At 45.7% G+C, this 27,869-nt stretch overlaps 1 protein-coding gene across 6 annotated transcripts in view; it reads left to right on the forward strand.

The window, feature by feature from the left end:
* HIRA (histone cell cycle regulator) overlaps positions 1-21,829 on the forward strand; it is a 106,220-nt gene extending 84,391 nt beyond the window's left edge. For 5 of the 6 annotated variants that reach the window (XM_079943303.1, XM_079943304.1, XM_079943308.1 and 2 more), the window contains 3 exons: positions 6,267-6,323; positions 20,899-21,080; positions 21,675-21,829. In XM_079943303.1, the coding sequence (XP_079799429.1) occupies positions 6,267-6,323; positions 20,899-21,080; positions 21,675-21,759 (324 nt within the window). In that variant the 3' untranslated portion in view covers positions 21,760-21,829. Of the gene's footprint in view, positions 1-6,266; positions 6,324-20,898 lie in introns of all 6 variants that reach the window. The other variant, XM_079943305.1, reaches the window with a different exon arrangement.
* Positions 21,830-27,869: the final 6,040 nt, after the last annotated feature.

Raw genomic sequence — 27,869 nt, forward strand, 5'->3', positions numbered from 1 at the left:
AACATTGGGTAATTTTCCAAATTTGTTTTTCCTTTTCAAAACTATTTTAGCTATTCTAGGGCCTGTGCTTTCCATGTAAATTGTAGTATAAGCTTGTGTGCATCTTTTATTTATTTATTTATTTTTTTGCTGTACGCGGGCCTCTCACTGTTGTGGCCTCTCCCGTTGCGGAGCACGGGCTCCGGACGCACAGGCTCAGCGGCCATGGCTCACGGGCCTAGCCGCTCCACGGCATGTGGGATCTTCCTGGACCGGGGCACGAACCTGTGTCCCCTGCATCAGCAGGCGGACTCTCAACCACTGCGCCACCAGGGAAGCCCCTGTGTGCATCTTTTTAAAAGTACCTGGATTTTCATAGTAATTGTGTTAAAACTGTATGCCATTTTGGGGGAAATTGATATCCTTACTATGTTTAGTCTTCCAACCTATGAACATGATATGTTTCTCCATATATTTAGACCTTTGATTTCTTTCATCAGCACTGTGTAGTTTTCATCATACAAGTCCTGTACCTGTATTGTCAGATTTACACCAAAGAATTTTTTTGGAGCAATTACAAATATGTTGTATTTTAATTTCAGTGTCCACATGTTCATTGCTGGTATATAGAAATATAATTGATTTTTATATATTGATCTTATATCCTGCAACCTTACTAAATTCACTATCAGTTCCAGGATTTTTCTGTAGATTCCTTGGGATTATCCACACAGACAATCATGTCATCTGAAAATAGGGACAATTTTATTTCTTCCTTTCTGATTGGTATTCCTTTTATTTCCTCTACATTATTACACTGGCTGGAATTTCCAGTATTTTGTTGAGTGTTTTGTATTTTGTTTTTTGTTTTTTTTTACTTCAGTCACTTTATTCGAAAATCCAGTTAGTGATTTAATATCATGGTTCTTTTCATGCACAGGTTACTGAGGCCTAGAATTCACACGAGGCCTGCTAGGCAATCATAGCAGCCATTGTTTTGAAAGCAGCATATCTGACGGTCCTGGGCCCTTTAGAGTCTCTACAATGTCTCTGAATAAAAAGCCATCTGACATACTTACCTGGCAGAGGAGATACCATGATCACGAAGGTGGTTTTCCCAGGGCAAGGCTTATCCATTGCACTTCGGATTTGCTGACCCCTGCGATTTCCCCAAATGTGGGAAACTCGACTGCAAAATTTGTGATAGTGGGGGACTGCGTTCGCGCTTTCCCCTGATATAAAAAAAAAAAAAGCCATCTGACAACAGGAGGATAGATTTCTTGTTCCTCATTTTAGGGGCAAAGCATTCAGTCTTTCACCGTTAAGTACAATGTTAGCTGTAGGTTTCTGGAGATGTTCTTTATCGAATTGCGGAAATTGCCCTCTATTCCTAGCTTTGTGAGACTTTTTATCATGAATAGGTGTTGGACTTTGTCGTATGTTTTTCTGCATAAATTCAACTGATAAGATGATGTGATTTTTCTTACTTAGCCAGTTAGTATGGTGGCTTACATTGGTTAATATTTGAACACTGAACCAGCCTTACATGCCTGGAATAAACCCCACTTGGTCATGGTATATAGTTCTTTTTATGTATTACTTAACTCCATTTGATAATACCTTGTTAAGAATTTTTACATGTATATTCATGCCTGTAGTATCCTGTTTCGTAGTACTTGTCTAGTTTTCATAACAGGGTAATACTAACTTCATAAAATAAATTTGGAAGTGTTCCCTCCTCTTCTGTTTTCTGGAAGAGATTGTATAGAATTGGTGTTGATTCTTTAAAAAAATTAGTAAACTTCTTCATGAAAGCATCTGGCAATAGATATCTCTTTTTCAAGAATTCTTTAACTACAAGTCCAACATCTTTAATCATTTTATGACTACTCAGATTATTTCATATTAGTTTGGTGTTACAGTTTGTATTTTTTTGAGGAATTGGCCCGTTTCATCTAAGTTGTCAAATTTACTTTTGTGGAGTTGTACCTACTATTCTCTTATTCTTTTCAGGTCTACAGGGTTTGTCATGATAACTCGTATTTTATCCCCTATTTTGTTTCTAATATTGGTACTTTGTGGCTTGCCTCTTTTTTTCTTTGTGCATCTTGCAAGAGGTTTGCCAATTTTATTGATCTTTCAGAACTTTTGTTTAATTGGTTTTCTCTATTTTCCACTTTCCATTTCATTGATCTATGCCCTTGTTTCCTTACTTCTGCTTTTTTAGTGTTACTTTGCTTTCCCTGAGATGGGAGCTTAGATTATTGACCTAAGAATTTCTTCTTTTTTTCCAGCTTTATTGAGATATAATTGACATAAAACACAGTGTAAGTTTAAGTTATATAGTGTGATGATTTGATACATGTATGTATTGTAAAATGATTACCACAGCAGGGTTAGTTAACACCTCTATCACCTTACATAATTACCATTTCTTTTTTGTGGTAAGAACATTTATGATCTACTCTCTTAGTAACTTTCAAGTATATAGCTGGCTTTAGGTAGTATGGACATTTTAACAATATCTATATTCCGATTAATAAACACAAATACCTTTCGATTTATTTGTGCCCTCAGTTTTTTTAATCGAAGCCTTATAGTTTTCAATGTACAGATCCTTCACCACCTTGACTAGATTTATTCCTAAGTACTTTATTGTTTTTGATGCTATTATGAATGGGATGGTTTTATTTTGTTTTTCAGATATTTCATTGTTAATGTATAGAAAGGCAACTGATTTCTGTATGTTGATTTTGTATCCTGCAACTTTACTAAATTTGTTGATTAGTTCTAACAGTTTTTGGTGGAGTCTTTAGGACTCTATACATAAGATCATGTCATCTGCAAACAAAGACAATTTTACTTATTCCTTTCCAATTTGGAGGCCTTTTCTTTCTTTTTCTTGCCCGATTACTCTGGCTAGGACTTCCAGTACTATGTTGAATAGGAGTGGTGAAAGTAGGCACCCTTGTCTTGTTTCTGATCTTAGAGAAAAAGCTTTCAACCTTTTACCATTGAATTTGATGTTGACTATGGGCTTATCATTTGTGGCCTTTATTATGTTTAGGTATAATCCTTCTGAAAGATCAACGAAATTGGCAACCCTCTTGACCCACTGGTTGTTCAGGAGTGTGTTGTTTAATTTCCACATATTTGTAAATTTTCTAACTTTCCTCCTACTACTGACTTCTAGTTTTATGCCATTGTGATCAGAAAAGATACTTGGTATGATTTCAATCTTCTTAAATGTGCTGAGACTTGTTTTTTGACTTGTCGTATGATCTATCTTGGCGAACATTCTGTGTGCACTTAAGAATGTGTATACTGCTCCTATTTGATGGAATGTTCTGTATATGTCTGCTAAGTCCATTTAAAACTATATTTCAGGTCTAACATTTCCTTATTGCTTTTCTATCTGAATGCTCTAGCCATTGTTGAAAGTAGGGTATTTAAATCCCCTACTATTATTTTATTGTCTATTTCTCTCTGCAGATCTGTTAGTATTTGCTTAATCCTTCTAGCCACTCTATGCCTTTTGATTGGAGAATCTAATCCATTTGCATTTAGAGTAGTTATTGATATGTAAGGACTTACTAGGTAATAGGAATTTTTAGGTAATTATAGGTAATGCTATCTTATTCATTGCTTTCTGCCTTTTTTGTAGTTCCCTTGTTCCTTTCTCTCTCTCTTGCCTTTCTTTGTAAATTGATAATTTTCCTTAGTGATATGCATTGATTCTCCTCTCTTTATCTTGTGTGAATCTACAATAGGTTTTTCTGTTGTGGTTACCATGAGGCTTACATAAAACATTTAACAGATATAACAGTCTATTTTGATGCTGATAACAACTGAACTTTGATCACATCCAAAAACTCTACCCTTTTACTGCCCTCCTTTAATATTTTTGATGTCACAATTTACTTCTTTTTAGACAGTGTACTCATTAACTAATTATTTTAACTATAGTAATTTTAATACTCTTGTCCTTTAACCTTTATACTAGAGTTAACTGGTTAACACACAACTGTATTACAGTATTAGAGTATTCTGAATTTGACTGTATACTTTACCAGTGTGCTGTACAGTTTCAAATGTTTTCATGTTGCTAATCAGTATCCTTTAATTTCAGCTTGAAGAACTCCTTTCATCATTTCTTGTAAGGCAGGTCTAGTGGTGATGAACTCCCTCAGCTTTTGTTTGTCTAGGAACATCTTTATCTTTCTTTTTTTTTTTAATTTATTTATTTTATTTATTTATTTTTGGCTGCGTTGGGTCTTCATCGCTGCGCGTGGGCTTTCTCTAGTTGCGGTGAACAGGGGCTACTCTTCGTTGTGGCAGGCAGGCTTCTCATTGTGGTGGCTTCTCTTGTTGCAGAGCATAGGCTCTAGGCATGCGGGCTTCAGTAGTTGTGGCATGTGGGCTCAGTAGTTGTGGCTCGTGGGCTCTAGAGCACAGGCTCAGTAGTTGTGGCACACGGGCTTAGTTGCTCCGTGGCATGTGGGATCTTCCCAGACCAGGGCTTGAACCTGTGTCCCCTCCGTTGGCAGGTGGATCCTTAGCCACTGCACCACCAGGGAAGTCCCAACATCTTCATCTTTCCATCATATCTAAAGGACAACTTTGCCAGATATAGAATTCTTGGTTGGCCTTTTTTTCCCCTTTCAGCACTTGAATATATCAGGGAATATATTATCCCACTTTCTTTTGGCCTGTTAGGTTTCTGCTGAGAAATCCACTGATAGCCTTATGGGGGTTCCCTTGTAAGTTACAAGCTTCTTTTTGCTTGCTGCTTTTAAGATTCTCTTTATCTTTGATTTTTGATAGTTTAATTATAATGTGTTTTGGAGAATATATCACTGAATTTGTTTGGTGACCTATGACCTTCATTAACTAGCATATCTAAATCTCTCCCCAGATTTGGGTCAGTCTCAGCCATTATTTCTTTAAGTAAACTTTCTACCCCCTTATGCTTTTCTTCTCCTTCTGGGACTCCAATAATTCACATATTGTTTCTCTTGATGCTATCCCATATATCAGGTAGGCTTCCTTCACTCTTTTCATTCTTTTTTCTTTGTTCTCCTCTGACTGGATACTTTCAAAGTTCCTGTCTTCTAATCCACAGATTGTTTCTTCTGCTTGATCCATGCTGCTGTTGGTGCTCTCTGTTTCATTTTTCATTTCAATAACTGAATTCTTCAGCTCCAGAGTTTCTGTTTGGTCACTTTTATGACTTCTTTCTCCTTGCTACCTTGTCATTTTGTTTGTGTATTGTTTTCCTGGTTTCATTGAATTGTCTTTGTGTTTTCTCATAGCTCACTGAACTTCCTTAAAACAGCTATTTTGAATTCTTTATTGGGTAAACCTCAGATCTCCATATTTTGGGATTGGTTACTGGTAGATTATTATGATCCATTGGGGTGTCATGTTTCCTTGATTCTTCATGTTTCTTGAAGTTTTTGCACTGATGTCTTTGCATTTGAAGTAGCAGTCACCTCTTCCAATCTTTACTAGCTCCCTTCAGGAGAAAAATACCTTTTATCAGCCCTGCTAGTGATTCTGAGGCTTTCTCAGACCTTCTATGGATACATCTGCTCCACACTCTTTGCTCCCTCTTGTGGCAGAATTCTTAAGCTTGTACACCTTCTCTCAATCCAGCGACACACCAGGCTGGGTGCTGATAGCCTCCCTTTTTCTTTCCCAAGTGTGGCAGTAAAACTCACGTTTATGTCTCTCTCTGGCCTGCAGATTTGGGCTGGCTTTCTGTGCATGCCCAGTAGTTGTCTGCCAAAGCTCTCTCTTGCCATTGTCATTGGGAGCACACACAGGGAGCCAGCCACAGGATGGGGGTGTAGATGAGGCATGCAGAGTGCTGGGGGTGCCATGAACCAGTTGGGAGAATTTGTGGGTGAGGCATATCTAGCAGCTCATAGGCAGCTTCTTGATGGAGTCTGTGATATGGTTAATAAAGTTCACATACTTTCAGTGCCCTCAAAGAGTCCTATCTGCTGCTCCCCCAGCCTCTTCCCAGCTCCCCAGTCACACAGGCCATGATTCAGTACTCTGGAGGCGGTAGGGGAGAAACAGGCCTCTTTGGCAGCATCTGCACAGTTGGGGAAGCCAGGCAGTCCCTCTACACTCTCACTTTTCCCTGCAGGAGAAATCATGGGCAGGGAAGATCTCTCTTGGCCCTAAGCTGTGCCACCTTGGGGAAGCAGTGATGTGGGTAAGTTGAGCTGTCCTCTTACCCTCTCCAATGCATCCAAACTCTTTTTTTTTTTTTTCTCCAGTGCTGTGCTAGAGCTACTCTGCTGGAAATCCAGACTTCCACGAAGACTCTCTCATCTGTGAGTGATTGTGTAAGACAGTGTTCTCCAGGGGCTCCTGGATGAGAGGGGCTAGAGCCAGTTCTCAGGCCACTGAAGGGTCCACAGCCAGAACCAAGGTCTTTTGCCTATTACCTGGTGCACTGCTGTGCAAGACTCCTCCTGCGTCCATTGGTATATGATGCAGGGTTCTACAGTTCCCACAAAGTATCATTTGGGCATGGATGGATGGGTGCCAAATTGTTATTGTTGGGGGGGCACACAAATGAGTGTTGTCATATTTAGCCATGTTGCTGACATCACTCCCTCTTTTCTAATGTAAGTATTTACTGCTATAAGTTTTCCTCTCAACACTGCTTTGGCTGCAAACCACAAATTTTTTTAATGTTTTCATTTTTGTTCAGTTCAATATATTTTTTAAATTTCCCTTGAGCCTTTGTCTTTCCCCCATTGATTATTTAGAAATATGTTATTTCCCAAGTGTTTGGCGATGTCCGTTATCTTTCCATTATTGATTTCTAGTTTGCTCAACAAATTTTAAATTTATATATATAAAGGTACATATGAACATGTTATAGTGGTTTTTAAAATATGTCCACAAATTCCTTTTTACTTGTGATGGTTAATTTTATGCATCAGTTTGACTGGGTCACAAGGCACCCAGGTATCTGATTAAACATTATTTTGGGTGTGTCTGCAGGGTGTTTCTAAATGGGGTTACCATTTGAATTGGTGGGCCAAAGCAAATTGCCCTCCACAGTGTGGGAGGGCCTCATCCTATCAACTAAAAGCCTGAATAAAACAAAAAACTGAACAAGAAAGAATTTACTCTCTCTGCCTGACAGTCTTAAGCTGGGACATCAGTCTCCTCGTGCCTTAGGGCCCAACTGGAACTTACCCCATCAGATCTTCAGACTAAAGCTCTTGGGACTTCCCAGACTCCATGACCACGTGAAACAATTCCATATTGGGCCATGGGAACCCTTGGAAGGTGATTAGATTTAGATGAGGTCATGAGGGTGAGGTCCTCATGATGAGCTTGGTGCCCTTGTAAGCAGAGACCAGACAGCACTCCCTCTCTCGCTCTGTCTGCCATGTGAGGACATAGCAGGACAGCCATCTGTGAGCAGTAGAAGAGGGTTTTCACCAAGAACCCAGTCAGCTGGAACCTTGATCCTGGACTTCCAGCCTCCAGAACTGTAAGAAATAAATATCTGTTGTTTCAGCCACCCACCCAGTCTGTGGTATTTTGCTATGGCAGCCCGAGCTGACTGATATAGCTCCTCCTTTCAAGAACTGGACCTCAACTTCCCAGCCCTTCTTTTTCTTTCCTTTTTTTTTTTTAATGTATATATTTTTTAAATATTTATTTATTTTATTTTTTTGGCTGCGTCAGGTCTTCGTTGCGGCACACGGGCTTCTCTCTAGTTGTGGCAAGTGGGTTTTCTCTCTGTAGTTGTGGTGCTCCAGGGCATGTGGGCTCTGTAGTTTGTGGCACAAGGGCACTCTCATTGAGGCACGTGGGCTCAGTAGTTGTGGCACGCAGGCTTAGATGCCCCGCAGTATGTGGGATCTTAGTTCCCTGACCATGGATTGAACCCACGTCCCCTGCATTGGAAGGCAGATTCTTTACCACTGGACCACCAGGGAAGTCCCTCCCAGCCCTTCTTAGTAACTCACTTTCTGTGAATATAATAAGGCAGAAGTAACCCGTCCCTCTGACACCCGGTTATGAAAGACACTGGGCCTTTCTCCTTCCTCTTCATCTCCATCTCCTTTCATCACTCGCTCTGGGGAAAGATGGCTGCCATGTGGCAGGGACACTGGGCACTACATGGAGGGGCCCATGCAGAGAAGCAGGCTTTCAGCCAACAGCCATGGAGGAACAGGCTGCAGACCCCACACAAGTGAACCTGGAAGCGAATTCGAGGGTCCTGTTGAGCCTCCAGATGACTCAGGCCCTGCTGGCAGTTTAACTGCAACCTCATGACAGATCCCAGGCTCCTGACTCTCAGAACTGTCCGTTAATCCATACTTGTTATTTTCAGGTGCTTAGTTTTGGGGAAATCTGTTACAAAACCACAAATAATACAACTGAATAACTCAGTGACAATTCACGAACCAAACTTACTAATATAATCAACACTCAGATCAAGAAACAGAACAGTAGGGCTTTTCTGGTGGCGCAGTGGTTGGGAGTCTGCCTGCCGATGCAGGGGACGTGAGTTCGTCCCCCGGTCCGGGAGGATCCCACGTGCCGCGGAGCGGCTGGGCCCATGAGCCATGGCCGCTGAGCCTGCGTGTCCGGAGCCTGTGCTCCACAACGGGAGAGGCCACGGCAGTGAGAGACCCTCGTACCGCAGAAAAAAAAAAAAGAAACAGAACAGTAACAACATCCCTAAAGCCCCCTCTTCTCATTCCCAGTCACAAAACCCACTAAGCACATGTGCCACCCTATCCTTTTACACATAAATTAGTTTTGCCTATTTTGTGTGGCGTCCTACAATATGTACTCTTTTAGGTCTGATTTCTTTTATTCAACATTCTGTGTGATTCCTCCATAATATGGTGTAGAGTTTTAGATCATTTACTTGCATTGTTTACAGCATTCTGTTGTGTGATCAAACTACAATTTATTCATCTGCTCCAGGAGGACATTCCCTTCCATCATTCTCCTTTGCCGCTTCTGAAGACACATGAAGGAACATGCCCTTGCAGTGTTTGGTCAGCTCTCTCTGTACCCTCAGCCAGCAGAGAGCTCAGGGCCCAGTCATCTGTTTCATCTCAAACAGAATCATTGCCTTTTAGTCTAGTCTGGGTGATGCTTTTGCCAACACCACTCTCTCAAAAACTTTCTGGGTGTCTTAGACTGTTTGGGAGGCTATAACAAAATGCCCACAGACTGGGTGGCTTATAAACCACAGAGATTTATTTCTCACGTTTCTGGAGGCTGGAAGCCAGGGTGCCAGCATTGTTGGGTTCTGGTGAAGGCTCTCTCTCGGGCTGTAGACTGCCAAACTCTGGCTGTGTCCTCAGAGGGTAGAAGGGATAAGGGAGCCTTCTGAGGCCTCTTTTATTAGGGCACTAACACCTTTCACCCAGGCTCCACCCTTATGACCTCATGACCTCCCAAAAGCCCCACCTCCCACACCATCGTGTTGATGAACTTTGGGGGGACACAGGCATTCAGACCACAGCGGTGGGTTTCCCTTCTGGATTCCTGTGCCACAGTCATGAATCAGCTTCACGTGCCAAAAACCACAACCCAAATTCTTTTCACAACATGCCTCTGAGTTTACTTTGAGCAGGGCAGGCTTCTACAGAACCACACTGAGGTACGGCAGTGCTCTTATCCCACCAAAAGGCTCTACCAGAGGCCACCCCAACAAAGTGTGTACAGCTATGCCTTGAGTCGCCGTTTACCCTGATCCTTGTCCTGCTGGCTGAGTTTTGGATATGGATATCTTCCCGAGAGGCTCACATTTGATTGATTTGGAAATAGTTTCATTTTCCAATGCTGCAACTTTTGCACTCTCTCCAGGGCTTCTAAATTCAGCTTGCAGATGGATCTGTTCCTTTCTAAGGGCATGCCTTACAGGGTGAAGCTAGAGGCAAGAGTTCATGGTTTCAGTACTTGCCTCATTCTCCTCACCCAGTGATGCCTTATGTTCATTAGATATATTTTCTTTCTTACAAGTTACTGTAGGTTTACTGTAGTTTACTAGGGCTGCCACTAGGGATACCACAGACTGGGTGGTTTAAGAATGAGTTTATTTTCTCACAGCTCTGGAGGCTAGAACTCCAAGATCAAAGTCTCAGCAGGGTTCTCTCTCCTGAGGCCTCTCTCCTTGGCTTGGAGATGACCATCTCCCCGCTGTGTCCTCACATGGTGCTTCCTCTGTGTCTGTGTCCTAATCTCCTCCTCTTATATGGAGCAGGACCCCACCCTAATGACCTAATTTAACTTAATCACCTCTTTAAAGACCCTGTCTTCATATACAGTCACATTCTGAGATACTAGAAGTTAGGACTTCAACACATGAAATTGGGGTGGACACAATTCAACCCATAACATTTACCACAGGTAATTTTGTCAATCATACATTTTCTCAGGGTTGTATAACAGTTTTTCTTTCTTTCTTTCTTTTCCTTCCTTCCTTCCTTCCTTTTCTTTTCTCTCTCTCTCTCTCTCTCTCTCTCTCTCTCTTTCTCTCTTTCTCTCTTTCTCTCTTTCTCTCTTTCTTTCATATAACAGTTTCTTACTACCCACCACCCGGTCCCAAAGCAATGCCCCATATTTGTTTTTTGTTATGGAAGTACATTGTTTCTGGGTACTAACTTCCTTACCACAATAATGCTACGTATAAAACAGCCTCAACATCTGTGGCTTATAACCACATTTACTTTTTTTCCCTCACTCACTTGTGGGTTGGTTGGGGTTTGGATGAACTTGGCTAATATTGTGCCAAGGCTTCAGATTGGGCCCAGGTCTTCTCCACGTGCTCCAATCTGAACTTCAGGCTGGAAATGCAGTGGGTACTGGGGACTTGTACTCACGGACACAGCGCAAGTGCTGAAGTGCAAGCCAGACAGCGCAGGGCATTTGAAACCTTTGCTGGTATCATGATGCTAACACTCAGTCCACCAAAGCGAGTCCCAGGGCCATGCCGGGACCCAAGGGGTGAAGGGGTCCCCTTAGCTCATCACAAAGCCACAGCAAGAGGGTGGATGAACAAACCGCTGCAGGGGATTAAGACGTAGGATCGATAATTCAATGTACTACAAATCTAGCCTTTGTGCACCCTTTTCTCAGACGATGCTTGGGTTGTGATATTAGAATACCTTAAATCAATTTATTCCACCCCGACTTACACACTATAGTTTTCATATATTTTAATTCTGATTTTTTTTTTTTTTTTTTTTTTTGCGGTACGCAGGCTTCTCACTGTCGTGGCCTCTCCCATTGCGGAGCAGAGGCTCCGGACGCGCAGGCTCAGCAGCCATGGCTCACGGGCCCAGCCACTCCGCAGCATGTGGGATCTTCCCGGACCGGGGCATGAACCCATGTCCCCTGCATCAGCAGGCGGACTCTTAACCACTGCACCACCAGGGAAGCCCTGATATGTTTTTAATCCTTGAAGGCATTGTTATTTTTGTGTTACACAGTCGACTTTCATTTAGATTTACCAACACACTCTTCTTGTTGAATTTTATTCTTCCTACATCTCTGATCTTCCAATTAGAAATCATTTTATTTTTGTCTAAAGAAAATCCATTAGTATTTCCTTTGGTTAAAGTCTACCAGTAATGGATTTTCTCAGATCTCATTTGTCTGCAAATGTCATAATTTCCCTTTCATTCCTAAAGGAATTTTTTGCTGGATATAAAATCTAGGTTAGCAGTTATTTTACTTTCCCACTTTGAAGATATGATTCTTCTGTGTTCTGGCTTCTATAGTTTGAGAAGTCAGTTCTCAGTTTAATTATTGCTTCTTAGAAAGTGATTTTTTTTTTCAGTATGGCTGCTTTTAAGATTTTTTTTTTTAAGTTTTCAGCAGTTTTACTATGATATGCCTAAGTGTGGTTTGTTTTTTATGAATTATGAATGAAATCTGTAAGGCTTCTGGAACCTGAAGCTTGACGTATTCCATCAATTTTAAGAAGACTTCAAGCCTTTATCTCTTCAGACACTGCTTCTGCCTATTCTCTCCACTTCTAGGACCCCAATTCCATGAAGGTCAGGCTGTCTTACTGTATTATGTATCTTCTACCCTCTTCTCTCTGTGCTTCAGTTTGGGTATATTCTTCTGACCTAACTCCACCTTCATTACTTTTCTCTTTTCAGCTGTGTGTAACCTACCAACAACACTATCCATTGAATTTTCAGTTTCAGTTACATTTTTCAGTTCTAGAACGTCCAGTTGGTTCTTCTTTCATAGTTTGCAGGTCAGTGATAAGGTTCTCAATCTTGTCTTTCATCCTCTTACCATATAAAGCATAGCCCTTTAAGTCTTTGTAACAAGTCTGTTATCTGGACCCGCTGCAGGTCTGTTTGTTACTCTTCGTTTACAGTCATTTATCTTCTCTCCTTGGACATCTGCTTATTCCTGACTGAATGCTGATCACTGCACATGAACAACTGTAGAAATAATTTGAACTCTATCATGAGGTACTCTCTCTCCCGAGAGAACCTATATTTGCCGCTGGCAAGGACTGACATTATTTGAACGGAGTCCCAAACAACCTGGGGTCCAAAATACCACATGAGGGTACCTCCGTGGTGGTTCCCAGACTCCAAACCTTGTCCTCCCAGGGCTGCGAGGGTGTTAAAGGTGCTGCTTCCCTCTTGGCCCTGCTCTGGAACTGGCTAACGCCCCTCAGGAGAAGCATCCCTGATACCCGGATAACCTTGCTCACTTCCTCTGTTTCCTGGATGTTGGCCCAGTTGTCAGTCACCGCCTTGTTGGTTCTCTGCTGCTTTCCGGAAACGGAAGTTCTCCAGGGACGGTTTAATTTCACGTATTGGAAAGCCCGCGAGAACTTGGATTTGGATATGACACGTTTTCTGTGCCCGTTATCGTCTTCTGTTTTTCAGCTCTCCCTTCCTTCCCCCTTCCATAAACGGCCATGTGGTGCTGGGGCTGAGGCTCTGAAACCCGCTGGCAGATGTACAGTCGGCCTCCGCCTAGGGGCGCTGGAAGGCGCCTGCGGGCTCTGATCCCAGAGGCATCGCCCCAGCCCCACCTCTTCACCAGGCAGAGCAGTCTTCCCGCCCAGGAGGCTGAAGCCAGGCTGCAGTTTCTCCAAGACTTGCAGAACCAGCCTCAACGCACCTCCTCCTCCGAGGTCTGTATCCCAGCCTCTGGGGACCCCTCCTCTAGGATTGGAAACTCTGGCCCCAGCCGTCCACCTCCTCCCCCCAGGGGCTGAGTTCCAGCTCTGCAGACCCTTCTTCAAAGATGCAATGTTTCCAGGTTCTTCCCATTCACCCCGAGCTCTGGGGGCATGGCCCTTCCTACACCTGCCCCTCCACCACCACCTGGGTTCTGGTCCTACCCTTCCAGCTCTCCCTTACCTCTTGTTTACATTCTGTTCCCTCTGTTCAAGCAGCTGGTGTGGTTTCTGTCACCGGGCTGGATTCTGACGGACAGAATTCCCAACCTTCCCTCCTCTAGTCTCATTTTATTCACTGACAACAACATGATTAGATATTTTGGACCCACTTAGAATGTTACGCCAAGGCTTTACTATACTGTTACATTTTGCATTTCTAGAATGTCTATTTGGTTCTTTTTCAAATCTGCTTGGTCATTCTTTACAGTTTCTTTCCCACGTGTATTTTTAAGTTTGCCATTTAGCTCTTTAAATACATTAAATATAGTAATTTAAAGTCTGTGATGAGTTCATTTTCTCACCCTCTGTGACAGTATCTGTCTCTTGGTTTTCCTTGTTCTTTCTTGTGGTGACTTGTTTCCTTGAGTGTTTTTTTTAAATTTTATTATTATTTTTTAACATGAGCTTATTTTCCTTAGAGTTTTATTTGTAGGATGGAGGTCTGCAAGAATAACTGTAGGATAGCTACAATTTGCCTTTTGCTTATGAGTGAAGTTAGGTTCTTATTTTTCATGTTTAAGAATCAGTCGTATTTCTTTTCTATGCATTATTTTTTCATGTTTTTGCCCATTTTTCTATTTGGTTGTTGATCTTATTGAGTTGTGGGAGCTCATCATTTCTATTGTGAAGATGGGAAATCATCACAAAGGATTTAAAGATTTTTTTCAGGATTACTTGGCAAGTTACCAGCAGTGAGGTTATTAGAATCCTTTTCAAATCAGACGTTTAGTTCCTTTACACGGAAAGACACTGGGCGAGGTCCTGACTTATTAACAATCCTGTCATTTTGCTTAACTACAATTTTCCTAAAATTCCTTTCTTCTAGGTTGTACATTTTTAGTTTTGATCTCCAAAAGCCCTGGGGGTGGGAGGAGGGGTGGGGTGGGGGGAAGGGTGGGGATTTAGGGAATGAAATACTACAAATACTAAAGACTTTATATAGTGTTCGGGGTGAAGGGTGCTTGGGATCATAGGCATTACTGCCAAAATAGAGAGATTTGGGAAATGTAGTACTACCCACAGTCAGAGTCCATATTGTTAGCTGATGAGGCTGCAGACGTGGAACCTGCAGTCTGCAGAGGTCTCGGCTAACACTGGAAAGAGATTTAATTTGAAAGTGAATAGTCTGTTTTCTTCTTTAACATATTTTTGGCTGCTAGATTGTGAAGCTGTTGTGCAAATAATTGCACCATCACTGTGTTATTCACGGTGTCCTATTCATTTCTTAAAATTACCGGGGAGCAAGGCGGAGCGCAGAGGAGATCGGTTACCCCGAGCGTGGGAACGCAGACAGCTCAGGCCTCCCCTTCCCTGACGAACATCTTGTATGCAGCCGAGCCACCTGTGTGCAAAACACCTTCAAAAGGTGCCTCGGGAAACAATGACCGCTGGGCGAACCAGGTGTGCTTTCCGTGCCGGACCTGCCACTACAGATGTGCAGCCACCGGCCACCCAGGTGACCGTCGCGCCTTCGGTGGCCCACCTGCTGCTTTGCGACCTCTCAGCTCTCCGCACCTATGTTCTGACCCAACAGTGTCCAGAAATGTTTACATGCAAAGCCAGGAAAGATGTTTAGGAGCGCCTTGCATGTAAACACATCACACGTAATTCCGAGACTCCTTTCTTGGTGTTTTTGGCCCATCTGTGCTTGAATTTTAAAAATGCCCCTGAACTCAACTGTCCAGACCTTCCCCCTCTGCCCTTTCTCTGCACATGGAGGGCTCAAGGGAAGGGCGCCGGAACTGGGCTTCTCCCGCATGGAACCCCGTCACTCGGGGAACTTGCTGAGTGCAGCCCGTGCCTAGTCTTTCCGCGCGCACCTGACCTGGGCACGGCCAGGAGTCGGCCCGAGACCCCTTCACCTTCCCGCGCACACCTGCCGGGGGTCAACCCGGGACCCCTTCACCTTTCCTGGGCACCGGCGGGGCAGCGCAGACTCGTTCCTGCTCGGGGGACTGAGAGGACCGGCAGCCACACCCGGGATTATTTTTCGCAGACCCCCCGCCCCCACCCCGGGCGGCCGGCGGAGGGAGCGCGGGCGGAGGGAGCGCGGGAAGAGTCGTCGCGGCGTGCTCCAATCAGTGTGCATGCGCGCCCCAATTAGTACGCATGCGCGTCTCCGGTGGGGGCTCCGCCCCTCCCTGTCCGCCGGCTTGTGCGCTTCTCTCGGGACCTTCCAGGTGAGATCCGGGAGCTGTGCGGGGATGGGTCGCGCTCGGTCCTTCGGCCGCGTCCCAGCCGCCTGAGGGTCCCAGAGGGCACCGCCGACCCCAGACCCCAGCCCGGTGCGGTGGGGGCGCGGGTGCCGCGCGTGCGGGCCGCCCGGCGTTCGCGGGCTAGAAAACCCCCGGGGCTCAGACTTGGACGCGGGCGGAGGACGAAGGTCCGACCACATGTCGCCTCCCGGTGCGCGGACAGCGGGGGCTGCTCGGCCCTCGGGCCCGAGTGTCCTTCCCGGGCTTCGCGCTCCTCCCTGGGTGGGGGCGGCGCCGACTCTGTCCCTGGGTTTCGTTCTCCGGCCTTGCCCCGGGTCCCTGCCCAGCACCCGGGCAGAGGCGTTTTCCCAGAGGACAGCCGTCCGCTTCAAGTCCCTTGGTGAGCGGCCCCGTCGCCCCGGGGTGAGGATGCGGGGCCCCGGGAAGACCCTCTCGCCGCCCCCCCACATGTCCTCCAGCACCTTCTCTGCAGCCCCCACGCTAGCCCGTGAGCCTCGGCACGTGCTGCTGCCTCTTTGCAAAACACGCTCCCCCCTCGCCCCCTCCTTCCCAGCCACCAGCTGCTTAGCCTCTGGTTTCTGCTCAGACGACGCCCCCGCCCCAGGCCGGCCCTGACCTTCAGGGTGAGGGGCCCCCTCTCCGCGCCCGTGCTCTGGGGGCTTCCCTGAGGACGCCCCATCCCGTAGTGTGGTCGCTGCTCTCCCTCGGGCCTGCGAGCACAGGAACCCACTGCCCGGGGCCAAGCAGGCCCTCAGATCCGTGAAGGAGTGAAAGCGATTTCCTAATAAGATGTTTGGATAGTCGGTGACCGATCAGGTATCACGAGGACTGTCTGGTGACGCGGTTCGTGGGCTTTTCCGGGCCCCCAGCTTGCTCCCCTGGGCCCACCTGATCGTTCCCCAGACCAAAAATCCTTTAAGAGAGTGGACATCGGTTCTCCAGTTGTACAATATTAGGAAGTGGAGGATGTAGACTTGTGACTATAAAATATCAGTTCTATTCGTTTAAACTGTGTTTCCTCTAGATCTTGGTTTCTGTGTCACCTATAGAAAAATAATTCTAGATACTTTACAGGTGATATAATTGTAACAATATTTTTTTTCTGTTTTTAAATTTAGTTTGTTCCACATGATTTTCCCCAGAGGAAAAACAATACTTTTATAACGGTCGGTGGGGAAACAAATACATGTGCAGGAACCGTTACTCTATGGTCAGCTTCTCCAGAGCGCAGTGGGCAGAGGCCACACGTGTTACGTCCCTTGCATCCTAATAAGGTGTTCCCTCCACTTGGGTTTCAGACAGTGGCGAGTTATTTTGCTTTATTTATCCTGTCACCCTAGTTTGGAGGGGCGGACTGGTGCTGCAGAAACATTTCTCATAAGTACTATCTGAACTTAAAACAAAATCAGATACCTGAGTTTGAAGGCGGTTGCTGTTTGTGATATCCGAGAACGGCAAAAAAACTGAAGGGCTAAGAACTGGGTATGCCTTGATTCACGAGAAGACTGGCTGGACCGTTCAGTGGCAGAAAATTTCTGTTCAGAGCTCCAAGAATTCTCTCCCGGCTGAGTCAGGAAGCAGCTGCTGGTGTGTGAGTTTTGAAACGTGGCACAGATCCCCCACAGAGGCATACAGACTGGTCCCTCAGGGTCTGATATTGGAGCTCAGAGGTGATGCTCTTAACAGACACGGACTTGACCAAGGGAACCCGTGTAAGTTTCAGGAGCCCGACAGTCTCTGGTCTTGATTAGCGCCTCTGGGCGCGGCTGGGACTTCACAGCACCCGGCGGGGCCACCTCGGGTGGAAATCCGAGTCTCTGCGCTGTGGCGTTGCCTCCAGAGGAAGCTGAGAACCAGTCTTCTAGAGGTTAGTCATTATTCATAGTTAGAGAGGTTGATGTTCGAAGCCTTTTTCACATGGGGTCTGAGCTTGAACTGAAGACGTTGAGCATCCCAGTGTGCTGGCAGGGCTCTGGGGAGGACATGTCTGCCCAGAACACGCTTGGTTTATGTTGCTGCCTCGCTTTTCAGATTCTTTTTCTTTTTCTTTTATTTATTTATTTATTATACAGCAGGTTCTTATTAGTTATTTTATACATACCAGTGTATATATGTCAATCCCAGTCTCCCAATTCATCCCACCACCCCACCCCACCCCGCACTTTCCCCCCTTGGTGTCCATACGTTTGTTCTCTCCATCTGTGTCTCTATTTCTGCCACTTTTCAGATTCTAAGACGCACAACAGTGGGCTTACTGTGTCCTAGAATTGTTGTTCTACGTTTATATGAAGCTTTTTGTAAGGTCTTGTGTAAGCTGTTAAATTTTACCTGTTGGCAGACTGATTGTCCTTATACTGGAGGTAGACGCTGGGCTGATCATTTGCGTCTGACTTTCTTGTTTACAAAGTGAGTGTGTGGCAGGTGAGTGACCGAGTATCAGATGGATTAGAGTCGGGCATCTTTGGAAAAACAATTTTAAATGTTCAAGATCCCCAAACCGCACATGCTTCCCAGTGCTTTTTGAGTTTTGTTGGGTCGGTGGAGGTGTCATGTCCCACGTGATCTTAGCCAAGCTTCCCCAGGCTCCTCAGCGTCCTGTAGCTGGGGCAGAAGTATTTGGAACAGACTTTAAAGTAATATGTGTGCATGGAAGAATTGTCCCAAATAAAAAGTATGAATGGAAACTGTGCAACCAGGGGGGTCTCTCTCCCCATCAGAAACGGTTAAGGAAAGCATTATATTTTCAAAAAAATGATTAAAAGAATTACAGTAAAAATATTCTCCTGGCCTTTGCTTTTGTAACTTAACACGGTTTGAAGATTTCTTTTGAAATCACATATTGTACTGGGACTTCCCTGGCGGTCCAGTGGTCAAGACTCTGCACTTCCAATTCCAGGAGCGTGGATTCGATCCCTGGTCGGGGAACTAAGATCCCACATGCCGCACGGTGTGGCCAAGGGGGGGAAAAATCACATACAGATCCCAGCATGTATTTGACAGAATTGCTTACTAACATCCCCTGGGATGGTAGTTTTTGGCTCCCTGTCACCCCGTCCTGGAAATGTGTCCTCGCCTCCCTGCTCGTCCTGATATTTCTTTCCCTTGCTGCTTCACCTCCTTCTCTGCTTTTAGCCTGTTCATTTTCTTCTGCCACCTCTCTTGCTGGAGGCCCGCTGCACCCTCTGTGCAGGGGAGGTGACCATCCCCCTGGGCTGGCTGAGGAATGGCGCCACGGAGCTGGGATGGCGAAGTTCAGGGGCAAAATTAGAATCCAAGCAGATCTTGACAGCCTGGGATCCAAGTAGATGACATTTAACAGGGATAAATATAGGGTCTTATGCATTGGTGTTAAAATAGAGAAAACTTACTGTGGTGTAATTTGAGAGAAGTCTGTAATGCACTAAAAATGTAACTTTTAAACTATCCTGAACTAACCTAGTCCTAAAATTTAGGTAAGTTCCAGAAAAGACCTTAGTATCACCATTTTTTCATAGGCCCTCATTTACAGAGCTTCCTCTAACATAGGAAAAGGCTTGCTAATAAGTTTGAAATATATTTTCTTAAACTGCATATTTTCTTGACTGCCTAGAACAAGTAACCTCTCTACCAATTAATTATATAACATCCGTGTTCTGGGCCCTGGGATCGGCAGTGAGTGAGCCTGGGGAGGAGACAGACGCAGAAGGAACAGGCCCAGAGGTGACAGCCCAGGTGTTGACCCTGTGGGGCGTCTGGCTCTTTGACACGAGAAGCTAGTGTTGTCACCAGCGACTTGTGTGAGCACAGCTGCGGCCCTGCCGGCCAGACTGCGGTCCCTTCAGTAGAGCAGCCACAGGACATTCAGATGCGCAGTTGCTTTTATGTTTTCCTCAGCGTCAGATTTGAATTTGGGTTCGTTTCATCGCAGGTCTAGAGAACCGAAAGGATTGTGAGAGTGCCTTTTTTTTTTTTTTTTTTTTTTTTTTTTAATTTTTGGCTGCACCACACAGCATGTGGGATTTAAGTTCCCCGACCAGAGATCGAACCTGTGCCCCCTGCATTGGAAGGCAGAGTCCCAACCACTGGACTGCTGGGGAGGTCCCTTGTCTACTTTTATTAACTCTGATACGGGCTGTTTAAATGTGTAGCTTGGTTACCTACCAGACTGATTATTCTGGGAATCAGAGTCCTTGGTTATTTCTACTGACTAATGGAAAACCGCATCTCGGGACTCTTTTTGCACGTGGAGTAAAACTCAGGGGTATCTGGTACTCTGTGTGGGGTTGTGCTGTGTTTAGCATCCCGGGCCCCAGCCCTCAGGGTTCTCGAGTCGTTGGAGTTAAAGTTGTCCCTGCCTGTCTCCAGAGACTGCAGGATCCCACCCGGCTAGAACCACCGTCTTCATTTGTTCTGGTTCTAATGGTCTCTGGCTAATTTTTGCGTCCATGGTTCCCAGATGTTAAGACACCATCTTATGTTTGTGAGGTACTGGACTTTTCCCACTGCCACGAATGTGTGTATAAGCTCTTACGTGAGGAACTGGACTCAAATCACTAATTTTTTTAATATATGTATTTTTTAATTTATTTATTTTATTATTTTTGGCTGCGTTGGGTCTTTGTTGCTGCGTGCGGGCTTTCTCTAGTTGCGTTGAGCGGGGGATACTCTTCCTTGCGGTGCACGGGCTTCTCATTGTGGTGGCTTCTCTTGTTGCAGAACACAGGCTCTAGGCGCCTGGGCTTCAGTAGTTGTGGCTCGCGGGCTCTAGAGCGCAGGCTCAGTAGTTGTGGCGCACAGGCTTAGTTGCTCTGACGCATGTGGGATCATCCCAGACCTGGACTTGAACCATGTCACCTGCATTGGCAGGCGGATTCTTAACCACTGCACCACCAGGGAAGCCCCAAGGAAGTAGATTTAGACATTGTGACATGCAGGGGAATGCTTTAAGCAAAAGCTCTTGGGAAGGTCTTTGTTATTGCTTCCTTTGGGGAAGCCAGTTTCTGGGCCCGTCCCCAAGGCCTCCTTCCCTCCGGCTCGCCATGGTCATGACCGGGCTCCTCCCTACTGCTGTCATCCTTACTCCTGTGGGTTCCCGTGTGTTCAGCCCCTCAGGGTTGCGGGCTCCTGGAAGCCTGTCGCTGCTGTGCTGGCTGTACCTGTTAAAGGCATAGAGACGCATGTTCGCATTGGCCTCCAGTAGTCACTTGCTGTGATCCCTTATCTGGTCTAGATCTGATCTGTTTCAGAGAGGAAAAACTTACTTTAATCAAATGCTTCTTTTCTGTTTAGCTCCAAAACCTGGGACTTAATCCAGCTGACGCTGGCTTCAGCATACTGACCATGGGACCTGGCAGGATTCCATGTGCCCAGGACGAGCCGGCACAGGTGGTGAACGCTGGCATGAGTGACCCACGGCACCTGCCGCACGGCCAGTCTGCAGACAGAGCCACCGTGCATCCAGCCTCTGGAAGGTACTCCTGACAGATGTTCAGAAAGTCATTTACCTCACTGCTTTGTTACCTTTTATATTGAACAAGCGTCACACACTCACAGCAAAGTGTCATCAATAGCATTAAACTCAAGAAGTTTTAGCAGAAGCTGTGTCTTGCGCGTCCTGTTCAGTAAGAGGCCCTGAGCTTGGGTGCCCTCACCCCTACGTCCAGATGCATGCGAGGGAGGGAGTGCCATGCCTCGCCCTGCAGGCACTCTTGACCTCAGAGGGGAAGGTTGGGTGATGGGGGGGAGGGAGGTTGTCCAGGCAGCTTGGAGTGTGCATCCAGATCCTGCTTCACTTGGGAAATGTGCCAATGACGGGGCCGTCAGGCATTAGTAGAATTTCACTTCCCTGGACTTGGGGTCTCAGGTGCTTGAAATCTAGTTACTCTGAGGACATAGAATCTTTCCCTACTGCCAGGATTCAGGAACTGAAAGGATTATGTATATACTGGGCTTGCTAGTGTTTTACGTGAAACCTTTATCCTTACTTTGAAAAGTGAAAGCACTTTCTGGACCTAAAATTTGTGAAGGCCAAATATTAGCTTTGCGTTGCTTCTATTTTTTTACAGAAAGAGGGTCTACTTGGTCATTTCAGTAGGTAGAGGGACATCTGGAAGTGAAGACCTTTCTGTTCAAAAAGAAATAGCTGAATAACTTTTATTTGAAATGATCTTTTGTCTGTTATCAGCTCTATTTCTTGTCACTATTTTTTTGAACATGTAGTGTAAGCATTGTAAACTGTTTTAAGTTTAATTGAAGTTATTAAACTTCCTGAACTCTTAATGATACTTTTGGCTCCTCTGCGTTTTCTGTTTTTACAGTATTGTCGAGAGACCCTGTCTAGTGTGCTGTTTGCTGCTTGGTGTGCTCCACGGGTCTCGCGATGCCCAGCCTGTTGGTCTCCTGGGCCCTTTAACATGTGGCTCTCCTGGGGTGTGGGCATGGGGGCAGAGAGAACACGGCATCTGCATGTTGTCCGTCCCTCCAGCCAGAGACCACCAGGAGCACCATGGAGGGTGGGCCTGGGTAGGAGGGTGTTAAGAAGAAGCTTTGATGGGATCTGGGCTTCCGTTGGGTAGTCTGGGGGACAGTCTAAGGAAGCCAGAGTTTGCTGTAGCTTGGACGCTGTCAGAGAGGGGAGTGATTCTCTGATTGGGCATCTCAGGAACCCTCCCTATGGCGGTGGTGGGGTGCGGTGGGGGCAGACTGGAGAGTGTGAAGCTGGGATGGGTGAAGAGACAGCAGCCACTCATTTTAGCCAAGCGGGGGCTCTTTGTGTTTCAGGGGAGGCACAGTGACTTGGTTGTCATCTGTGCTTGGATCACGCCCTGAAGTGGGCTTCCCATCTCACTGCATCTCGGTCCCCGGGGGCTCTGTGAGTAGCTCCCATTCTGGGAGGGCAGCGTGGCCCGCCTCCAGCTGCCCGGCTGCTCCTCTCCTCTCCGTGTTCACATGAGCTGCTGCAGCTGGAACCACGTGCAGCGCTGTTTTCTTTTTCTTTTTTTTTTTTTTTTTTTTTTGCTGTTTTCTTTTGCACAAGGAGGCGTGAGGCGGTAGGACCAATATGATGTCATTTTAAGGCTTTTCTCCTGTTCTTACTGCAACCCTGTGGCCACAGGAGGATCCTGGACCCTGTAGTACATGTTGCTGGCAAATGGAGGCCACACCAAAGTGAGCAAAGTTGTCTTTAAAAAAGTATTTTTTTAAATACAAGGTAGCATTACACAGGTAACTGAATTACACTGTTACTGTTTCACAAGCCCGGGCTGTTCCATGGGGGCTGGTGTGAACTTGTGGGGGTGGGGGTCTGAGCCTGGACGATCACGGGTGCCCATGTTGGCTGAGGGCTCGTGGGGGAACAGGGTTCTTTCTTGTTTTCGGCAACGCCACGCTGCATGCAGGATCTTAGTTCCCCGACTAGGGATCGAACCCACGTCCCCTGCTGTGGAAGCACGGAGCCCTAACCACTAGACGGCCGGGGAAGTCCATCGGGCTCTTGTTTAAAAAGCTCTGCTTTGCAGCCCGCTCCCACCTGGTTGAGAGTTCCTTCTGGAGCCGTCCGAGCAGACTCGCTCACCCTGGGCCCTTCAGACCGTCCACTGATGGATTCTTGGTGGATATTTTCAGAGATGCATTTTCACCCTTGACCCAAAGAGCCTGAAGTCGGGTAGAATCCCTCGCTGCTGCTGTTTTCATGGAATATTAATACTCTGCCTGCGGGATCAGCAGACTTAGACCCCAAGCTAAGGGTGGTTTTTATATTTTTAAAGAGTTGTAAACACAAAACATGAATGTGTGACTGGGGTCTTCGTGCCCCTAGTTTGTGACTTTGTATCACGGCCCAAGTGTGATATTCCTGCTGTTACTAGGAAACACTGTCCTCTGAGCATTCGCGTGTGCTTCTCTTCACAAATGTTACCTCTTTCCCTTCATTTTTAGAGGCACGTGGGGTGCAGGCTGCTGCCAGCCAAGCAGGTGGCCGGGCTCAGGTGGGCGCGCAGGGCAGTGGATGGCGCCCCCTTGTGGCGGGACCCCTTCACCGCCAGGACCTCAGTCCTGAGGTTGATTCCCAAAGGGGTTTGGTCCTTGTTTTGTTTTTTGTTGTGATGCTAGATAGTTTGTACTGCATGTAAAACAAGTTATTTTTAGCCAGTCTGAGGACAGCTTGACCAGGTTTCCAGCTGGAGGATGTTTCCCCTGAGCCTCGGCTGTTTGACCCCAGAAGGCAGCCCTATCCTGGAGTTGCACTTGCAGCCCAGCCTTTGTTTCTGTGTCTGACTACTTTATGCAGGTGGAATTTAAAGGCCATAAAATTCCTTTATTCTTTTTTTCTTTTTTAAATGACTGCCACACCCTGGGCATCACACCACAGAAGTGATTTTTTTAAATTAATCAATTTATTTATTTATTTATGTTAGTCTGTGTTGCATCTTCGTTGCTGTGCGCGGGCTTTCTCTAGTTGCAGCGCGCAGGCTTCTCATTGCAGTGGCTTCTCTCATTGTGGAGCATAGGTTCTAGGTGCACGGGCTTCAGTAGTTGTGGCACATAGGCTCAATAGTTGTGGCTCGCAGGCTCTAGAGCACAGGCTCAGTAGTTGTGGTGCACCGGCTTAGTTGCACCGTGGCATGTGGGATCTTCCTGGACCAGGGATCGAACCTGTGTCCCCTGGATTGGCAGGCGGATTCTTAACCACTGCGCCACCAGGGAAGTCCTTCAACATATTTTCTAACGTGAGTATAAATACTGACACACTTTTACACTCTTCTGAGAAGGAGGTAATGCCTAGGAGGCTCTTGTCAATATTTAGAAGTTAACGTGGTTAATTACTACTCGAGACATTTTCTTTTTCCTCTTAATCAGATTCGCTGTAAGTAGTACATCTTAAAGTAATAGAAAGATACAGAATTAAGAGTGTAGAACCTGTCTTTCTAATTTTTAATTTATCTTTCTCTAATCTCCCTCACATTAAATACTAGCTGGGAAGACGCTTCAGATCCTTAATATTGAGACAAAGAGGAAAGCGAAGTCTCAGACAATGGTGGAAAGGGGGATTTATGGAAATGGGTCTTTGCGAGCACCATTGCCCTGGTGACAGAGACCACAGTCTACCCCGGAGCATGAGGTGACTCCGAGCCCACCAAGATGTTGGATGGACACGCCGGTCTCATGGGGCACTGGGCCATCCACTGCCGTACGGGTGAATACCCAGAGGGACTGCTCCTCTTGGCATCTCGGCCCGGGTGAGCTTTGGCTGCCTTCAGGGCCTGGCCTAACAGACCATCAAGGCCTAATATTTAAGTTGGTGTAGGTGTAAGGCAGGAGAAGTAGGTCCCAGACTGAAAGAAGTAGAGGTTACAAAGAAATCCAAACTTTGGATCATATAGGTATTTATTTATTTATTTAATATTTATTTATTTGGTTACACTGGGTCTTAGTTGTAGCAGGCGGGCTCCTTAGTTATGGCTCCAGGGCTCCTTAGTTGCAGCTCATGGACTCCTTAGTTGTGGAATGCAAACTCTTAGTTGCGGCATGCACATGGGATCTAGTTCTCTGACCGGGGATGGAACCCGGGCCCCCTGCATTGGGAGCATGGAGTCTTATCCACTGCGCCACCAGGGAAGTCCCGGATCATATAAGTATTTAAATGCAACTTTGCCTCATCAGCTATTGTATCCCATCAGGTTACTAATATTAAATCTATAAATTATTTCTGGCACAGTTTTAAGAAGTGAATTGTTGAAGATTTTTAGTAGAACTACTTAGAACCTATAAGTTTATAGGATGAAGTTTGGGGGTCTCTATTTTAAGAGTTTTAGTGGAATGTTGCTAACCCATGTCCTTTTATAATGAAAACAGCAACTGTCTGCCACGGTTTCTTTTTTCATTCCTAATCCAGTCCTCAGATATTAGACAACCGTAGGGTGTTTGGTCTTAGATTGTTATTAGCCAATCTGGGCCATTGATCGGTCTTCCATAGCCCAGTAGAGAAGGTGGGGCTGCAGGATTTTAGTACTTAGCCAACTGTCAGACATTTGAAGAGAGTGCTGCGGGGGTGTCAGATGATACCCTAAGTCAGGGAGGGCCCACAGTAGAGGGGGCCTTAAAGCTGCATTTGGCCAGCTGTAAAAGTTCACTTTGAGAGGAAAATGTGTGAAAAGGCATGGAACTGGAAGAGTGTTGCTCCTTCTGGGAGGTTGTGGTCCTCCACTATGACTGTACCTGTAGGGAGTATAAGAAGCAGCTAGCGGGCAAAGCAGGAGAGATGGGGGTGCTCTGTCCTGCAGGCAGTGGGGATTCTGCTGCAGTTTCTAAAGTGAGAGTCCCGTGATTCATCCTCCCTCTTGCAGTGGGTGATGTTGAGATGGGCCACTGTGAGACTGGAGGCCGAGAGGCTAGTTGACGGGCAGATATCAGAATAAAGCCACGCAGCATGATGTGGGGCAGAGACTGAAGGAGAGAGGTGAGGAGTGAACAGAGATGGAAGGAATACTTCTCTCTACCTTGGGAGTCTCTGTGTGCTTTAGCTGAAGGTGGTGGTGTTGCAGATGAACAGGAGAGGCGAGACTTCAGATTTTAGAGGTGAAGTGGCTAGGACTTGGTGCTGGGCTGGGCGTCTGCTGTCGGGGAGAGGAGAGTGAGATGGTGGCCTGGCGTTTGCCTCAGAAGAGTTGGGGTACCTGGGGTCTAACCCTTCATCTGTGATGTACGGACAAGTTTTTCTTCCTGGGTGACCTAGGGGTTCTTTGATGTAATTTAAGGGATTTACTTAGAGTCACAGAACCTTCCAGTGAGAGGTCCTATAGCCTCAGTTATTTCTGGTTGTCGGGGCTGAGGGTGAAGCTGGAGTGGCAGCGTATTTGTGGGAAACCTCACATCATATCTGGGATAATGGACATTCCCATTGCTCCTACCCATGAAATGACATGATGCTGTCACCCATGTCAGGGATTGTTTGGGTCTGATTGCCAAGGCTTACGTGAAAGGAATAATTTTATACCAGGACATTTTCTATGGTGCATCATCTATTACCTTGAATTACTATCTACCCTTGGCTTCCCTCTGAAAGGATTTGGATGTTGCTGGCCCTTATGATGGGCAGAGGGTGCAAAAAAATTAAAAAGCGGTTGTGGAATGAGATGTTCATAGGGGGGCTTTCAAAAGCTTCAGCATATTTTGGGGAATCTAGAAGGCCTTGTGCATGCACAGGGCTGTGCACACGTCCAAGAGAGAACTGACAAGGCCCTGAGCTCTCACCTCTGGCTGACCTCGAGGCTATGCACAAGGAAGAAGTGTAGGCTGGAGGCCAAGGCAAAATTGGAAACTGCCTTCCAGGGCACTGAAGACATGTTTCAGCACACGCAGAGCCTCTCAGTAAAGGTTGAGATTCAAGGCATTTAAGTAATCTCTTTCAGCTCATTAACTGGCCACTAAGCTAATTGAGTAGAGACTTAACTGACCACATATGACAAATAACACAAACTTTACAAAATTAGTTCAAGAAATTTGCTAAACCAGCAAACAGCAGCAATAAGCTCAGGTAAGGCAGGGAGTGTCTGATTTCCAGAGTTGTCACATCATAGCATTTAAAATGTCTAGTTTTTCAGGAAAAAAAATTACAAAATATGCAAAGAAGCAAAGCATATTCAGGGGAAAAAAAGCAGTCAGTAGAAACTGTTCTGAGGAAGCCCAGACATTAGAGTTACTTTTTAAAAGACTTTAAATCAGGGGACTTCCCTGACGGTCCAGTGGTTAAGACTCCACGCTCCCAATGCAGGGGGCATGGATTCAATCCCTGGTTGGGGAACTAAGATCCCGCATGCCACATGGTGTGGCCAAACAAACAAACAAAAAAAGACTAAATCAGCTATTTTAAATATGTTTAAATAACTAATGGAAACCATATCTAAAAAACTAAAGTATGAGACCAACGTCTCACCACATAGATCATTAGCAATAAAGAACTAGGAAGTATTAAAAAAAAAAAAAAAGAAAACGCCAAAGCCTCATAGATCTGTGGACCATCAAGTGGGCCAACAGACGTAATGGGAGTCCCAGACGGAAGAAAGAATATTTAAAGAAATAATGGCCAAAACGTGCCAAATTTGATTTTTAAAAAACCCACTCATGTACATAACCAGGAGGCTCAAAGAAATCCACACCTAGACATATCACAGTTAAACCATCAAAAGGCAGAGAATCATGAAAGCAGCAAAGAGAAGCAAACCAGTCTTGTACAATGGTCTCAATAAGATGAACAACTGATT

Source organism: Stenella coeruleoalba (genome assembly GCF_951394435.1).
Source record: "Stenella coeruleoalba genome assembly, chromosome: 14".
NCBI lineage: Eukaryota > Metazoa > Chordata > Mammalia > Artiodactyla > Delphinidae > Stenella > Stenella coeruleoalba.